Raw genomic sequence first — 5,562 nt, forward strand, 5'->3', positions numbered from 1 at the left:
TCAAGTACGGTGGTGGGGGTATCTTTTTCTTTCTTGCCGAGGAAGCGCAAGTCAAGAAAAAAACAGGTCGAATAGCGTCCTCATATGGGAACAACGGTCCGATAGACACCAGAATCTTACAAAAAACTTAACAACAACGAAGAGCTTTACCTACTGCCGTCTACGGTACTACCTATCACTACATACAGCTGCCTCGCAACGTAGTCTTAGTGCATGTTGCCCTATGCAGAATCATCCTGATTCCGGATTCTAACATTAAACGCCTCGTCCACCTGTGCTGTCCCGCTGCAGATAGCAGTGTCCCCGGTAAACGGTAGCTGGCATTGTACGGGAAGAAGGTAAGGTAGAAAGCGGTACTTATCGACTCTGCCATTGCGCAAAAGCCTTTAAACAAATAAAAACCTATTACTCTATACGGTATATGACAGCAGGCGACCCACAGCCGCCCTCCCCGCCCCATCAACAATCTACTTCCACCCCACGTCGTCCTCCCGGCCTCACGCCTTGGCCACGATCTCGGGCAAGTCCACGGTGATGGTTTCACGGTACGTCTTGGACATCGTGCTAAAGCTAAACTGCTGGAGCACTCTTTGCCTGCCCGCGATGCCCATCCTCTCGCGCATGTCAGCGTTGACGGCGAGCTTCTCGATCGCGTCGAAGAGCGCTGCAGGGTTGCCGGGCTCGATGAGGAGGCCCTCGACGCCGTCGCTGAGCGCCTCTGGGATGCCGTCGATGCGTGTCGCAATCACGGGGCGCTCGAACGCCATCGCCTCGCAAATCACCAGCGGCAGCACCTCGTTGATGCTGGGGCACAGGATCACGTCGGCCGCGAGGTAGTACGGCAGCACGTTCTTCTTCACGTCGAGGATCGTCGCGGCCGCTTCCGCCCCGACGCTCTCCAGCGTCTCCTTGCACTCCTCGATGTAGTTAATCTCGTGCTGCCGGATGTACCGCGCCCCGACCATCAGCAGCTTGAACTGCCTGTCGTCCGGGAGCGACACCGTCGAGTACAGCTCCGCGAACGCCTGACACGTCACCAGCTGCGCTTTGCGCTTGCACACCGTCCCCATGTGCACGAGGACAAAGTCCTCCGGCCCGTACCCGAGGTCCTCGCGCACACGGTCCCGACTCTGCTCGGCGCGGAACGCGTTGATGCTGGCCAGTGGGATGCCGTTGTAGATCACGCGCGCGTTGCCGGCCTTGAACAAGCCGTCGTAGCACCGCCGCTGCACCTTGGCGGGGAACACGATCTTGGAGGCGTTGGCAAATGCGTCCCGGATGGCCTGCTCGTCCAGGTGCGTCATCATGAAGACCTCCTTTGCGTAGTAGTTGAACTGGTCCTTGGGCCAGGCCTCGTGGATCACCCACAGGCACGGGATATCTAGGTCGCGCGACGCGTTGATCACCTCGGTCGTCATGATCGTATTGGCGATCGCGTACTGGAAATTCTTGAGCAGCACGCGCACGTCGTCCGGGTACGACGCGAGCTTCATGCTCTGGATGGTGACCGGGATGCCCATGGCCTCGTAGTCGGCGCGCATCGCGCCCTCCTTGGGCGAGATGAGGTCGAACGAGAGCTCCTCGCGCAGCTCGCGCAGCAGGTAGAGCAGGAAGTTGTTGGCACCGTTGCGCTCCAGCGAGTGGCAGAAGGCGGCCACGCGCGGGCGGGGCAGGTAGGTGGTGCTGTCAAGGAACAGGTGGGCGTCCTTGGTGGTGGCCGGGAGGATGTCCGAGCCCTCGAGGATGCGGACTTCCTCCGCCTGCAGCACAGCGTTCTGGACCCAGCCGAGGATGTCCTCGACGGCATCTTCCGATATGCCGTGCTTTTTGGCAAGCTCGAGCAGGGCGCGGGTGCGCTCGGCCTTTGCGCGCACGGCGACCTTGTCGTTCTCCTCCTGAAACTTGGTCTGCATGCCGCCAAACATGTCGCCGACGATCTTGTCGGTGTCGGCCTCTGCCTTCTTGAGGCTGGCGTCGAGGTTGAGGTCGTACTTCTCGAGCTCGGAGAGGTTCTTAGCCTGTTCGACCTCCGTCGGAGCGATGCCGCCGGCCTTGCTGCGCTCCTTGAACCAGAGGCGCCAGGAGGCGTTCTCGAGGCGCAGGCCGTTGTCGAGGACGTCCTTGACCTTGGTGAAGATGCGCCATGTCTTGCGCAGCTCCTCCTCGTTCTTGGACTCGTCAAAGTAGGGCTCGAAGTCGAACTCCTCGTACGGGACGGCGCCGGCCGGAAGCTCGAAGGCGATGTCGATGGCCTCCTTGAAGGAGCCCACGCGCTTCATGGCGCGTACGGCAGGCTGGAACACGGGGCGCGGATTATATCAAGATGCGGGGCTCGACGTGGCGCCGCAGTCGTCATGTGAAGGTAGGGAGGGGAGGGGGTGGGAAAGGGGGGAGGCGGGACGCGGCAGTGGTGGAGGAATATATGGGGCGTGAGCGGAGGGGCGTGAGCGGAGGGGCGTGAGCGGAGGTGAGGGGGGCGCACCTGGGATAGTGGGGATGAGAGATGTGTTGTGTCGGAGGTCAGGAGCCAACCAGGAGCGGGCGGGGGGGATATGACGACAGGGTGAGGGGTGAGGGTGTGTCGTGCGCCGCTTCGGGAGCCGAGGCATGACGTCGCTTCCGGCGGCGCTGCTGTGTGGCCTGGCCGGGCTGGGCGTCGAGCTGTGGCGCCCACGTGGCCGGTGCGGCTCCACCAGTTGGCGGAGCGGCGCTGATTGCCGCTCTCCCCCGCAGGAATGCATCGCGCTGCATCCTACACCGGAATCTCGCACAGCACGCAAGTCTCGCCATTCGCCTTCTGCAATTGCAGCCATGCAATTTCCCTTTCATCTTCTTCATCCCACATCCCACATCCCACAGATCGGTGTGGTGTGCACCGATGTCTACGTGTACACCGATGTCTACGTGTACGCGTGTCACTTGTGAACACGTTCCCACGTCAACGTCCATATACACGCGTACAGTTGTCCACGTGACCACGTCCCCCGCCTTCCTGTCCGTGCAACTTACAGTGGTGCACGACCTCTTTGCAAAACTGAGTTGCACTTGTGTCACCGCGAAACAGCCTGCAATTCCAAAGCCCATTCCAAAGAGCGCCCGCCCCCGGTGCTGCCACCGATCTTCCAACGCGCGACACTCGTCCGCACTACCTCGACACCAGCCCACCTCCCGTCCTCCTTCCCCAGCCCCCGTCGCCATCCCTGTCTCCTCCTTTCCTCCCTCCGTCCCTCCGCCCACCCCGCCGTCGTCCCCTCCTCCGCCTCACCCGCGTGCGCCGCGCCACGCCTCCGCCAGACCCTCCGCCAGACCCTCCGCCAGACCCTCCGCCAGACCCTCCGCCGCGCCCCGCCCGACACCCGCCATCCCGTTCGACCTCGTGCGCCGGGTCGCGCGCCGCGCCGCCGGTTTCCGCCCCGCCATGGCCGTCAACGGCTCGTACTACGGCCGCAACCGCTTCGACCCTCTGCTCATCCTCGCCCAGATCGTCCTGCTGCAGGCCTGCTTCTACATCTCCTACGTACGTCACGCCCCTGCTCCCCCCAAATCCACAAATACGCTTTTCGTCTGCCGCAAAAGCTTGAAGCTAACGCCTCAACCTCTCCAATCGCGCCATCCAGTTTGTCCTGCTCGCCATCTTCAACCGCGCCACGGGCACCGCCGCCAGCATCACCGAGCAGATCTTCAATCACACCTTCGTCACGCTGCGCCACTTTCCGGGCTGGGTCACGTGCACGGCCCTCCTGGTCTCTGCGGCGGGTCCCACTGCCCTGGCCTTTGTCGCCGTCGTCGGTCGCGCGAAGCGCTGCGTCGACTTTGCGTGCACGCTCCTCGTGTCGCATATCATCGCCACCACCATCCACTCTGGCTTTCCGAAGAGCCTCATGTGGTGGCTGCTCAATATCGTTGCCACAGTCGCGCTGGCCACCGTCGGCGAGGCCCTCAGCTTGCGCATTGAGCTGCGCGACATCGCTGTCAGTCGCGATGCTTCAAACTCTGCCTCGCAAACGGAACAGCCCCGAGGCTTGTTCGACCGCAAGCCCAACACTTCTGTGCTAGATGATATTGAAACCGGCGCGCGTGACAGTGGTCAATCATCCTCGGCTGGCCCGTCAGATATCGAAACCAACTCACTCCAAACATCATCATCCTAATTGCCCCAATTGCCCTTCTCCGTCACTTGGCAACACCTCTACTCCCTCGCTTGCTGGTCGCGTCCTCCTCAGCATCTCTTATTCATCAGTGTAAATACAATCTCTAAACAGACGCTCAACACGCCTAACAAAGCAAGAAACACGATGTGTTCTTCCTCTTACTTCTTGAATGTCTTTTCGTCTTCTAGATCTTCCAGCTCCAGCTTGGAGCCTTCATCACTAAAAAACTCCTTTACGGTTTCCTGCCTGTCGCCGTCCTCCTCCACCTCCTTGGGCATCTGGTCGAATATAATAACCGGCTCGTTGCCTTCGTTGGGCTTTGTCAGCGCCTCATACTCTTCATCACTCATCTCTATCAACACATCGTCGCCATCAGCAATCTTATCCTTCTCCCTCTTCCACTGCGCCTCTCGATACCCCTGCACCCCCTTCCCGATCTGCAGTACCAGCACGACCAAAGCGACCTCCGCAAGCATGACACGAAAAACGTCCTCCCGCAACCGTTGCAGCATGGTCCCGAGCTGCCCCCAGAACCCCATCTGCTCAAGATTGCCTCCGCCCGGCACTAGCGCGTGTCGCCTTGTCTCCTCCCTCCTGCTTCTTCTAGACTCCGCCGCCACCTTTGCAATCGCGTCCAGCAGCCGCGGTTGCCATGCCGTGCCGTCCGGTAGCACCTTGCGCCCCTCTGCGTCGCGCGGGCACGCCTCGGACATCTCGACAACCACTACGGGCGGCTTGAAGCGCTCCGCAAAAACGCGGTCGTCCTTAGGGTGGATTTTCTCCTCGCAGATGCGAGATATCATGTCATCTGCGTTCAGCGCTGGGAGGCTGACGTCGGATAGCGAGACGTTGCCAAACTTGTCGTCTAGCACATCCGGGCGGATGCGGAACACACTCTCCTCCCCAACCCTTCCAGATTCCTCCCCAACCCTTCCAGACTCCTCCCCTCCACCTTCCTCTCCGCCTTCTCCTCTGCTGTTTCCTTCGCCCCCCGTTCCTTCCTCCCGCGCCCTGGCCTCGTCTCCATCGCCATCCCCGTCTCCATCGCCATCCCCGTCGCCATCGCCATCCCCGTCGCCATCCCCGTCGCCATCGCCATCTCCCCGCTCCCCATCCTCCTCGTCGGCCCTCTCAATTAGCACGGGCGGGAGCATTTCATCGACCGTCATCCAAAGCGCGTCTCTCCTCCCCCTGACCCACTCGTCGAAGCGCAAATCCGCGGGCGGCGTCGCCGCCCCATGCGTGACGACAACGACCATGCGTCGCAGCACGCCCTCGCCAAAGCGCAGCACGGTCTCCATCAGGCGCGCGCGGTCGCGGCGCGCGGCGCGGCCCTCGTCCAGCCGCGTCACGAACAGCACGACGTCCGCGCCGTCGGCCGGCCCGTCCGTGAGCACGCCGCCGCCGCGCA

At 61.8% G+C, this 5,562-nt stretch overlaps 2 protein-coding genes; one reads left to right on the plus strand and one right to left on the minus strand.

The window, feature by feature from the left end:
* Positions 1–302: 302 nt before the first annotated feature.
* CHC_T00010280001 (D-inositol-3-phosphate glycosyltransferase) lies at positions 303–2,279 on the minus strand. XM_005713618.1 is given in 2 exon segments: positions 303–497; positions 498–2,279. The coding sequence occupies 1 exon segment, from the start codon at positions 2,277–2,279 to the stop codon at positions 498–500; it is 1,782 nt and encodes a 593-aa protein (XP_005713675.1). The 3' UTR covers positions 303–497.
* Positions 2,280–4,056: 1,777 nt separating this feature from the next.
* CHC_T00002440001 (hypothetical protein) lies at positions 4,057–4,259 on the plus strand. XM_005713619.1 is given in 2 exon segments: positions 4,057–4,245; positions 4,246–4,259. 1 exon segment carries the CDS (start codon positions 4,057–4,059, stop codon positions 4,243–4,245), a length of 189 nt encoding a protein of 62 aa, XP_005713676.1. The 3' UTR covers positions 4,246–4,259.
* The last annotated feature ends 1,303 nt before the right edge of the window (positions 4,260–5,562 follow it).

The sequence above is a fragment of the Chondrus crispus genome, genomic scaffold, assembly GCF_000350225.1.
Source record: "Chondrus crispus Stackhouse genomic scaffold, scaffold_139, whole genome shotgun sequence".
Classification (NCBI taxonomy): Eukaryota; Rhodophyta; class Florideophyceae; order Gigartinales; family Gigartinaceae; genus Chondrus; species Chondrus crispus.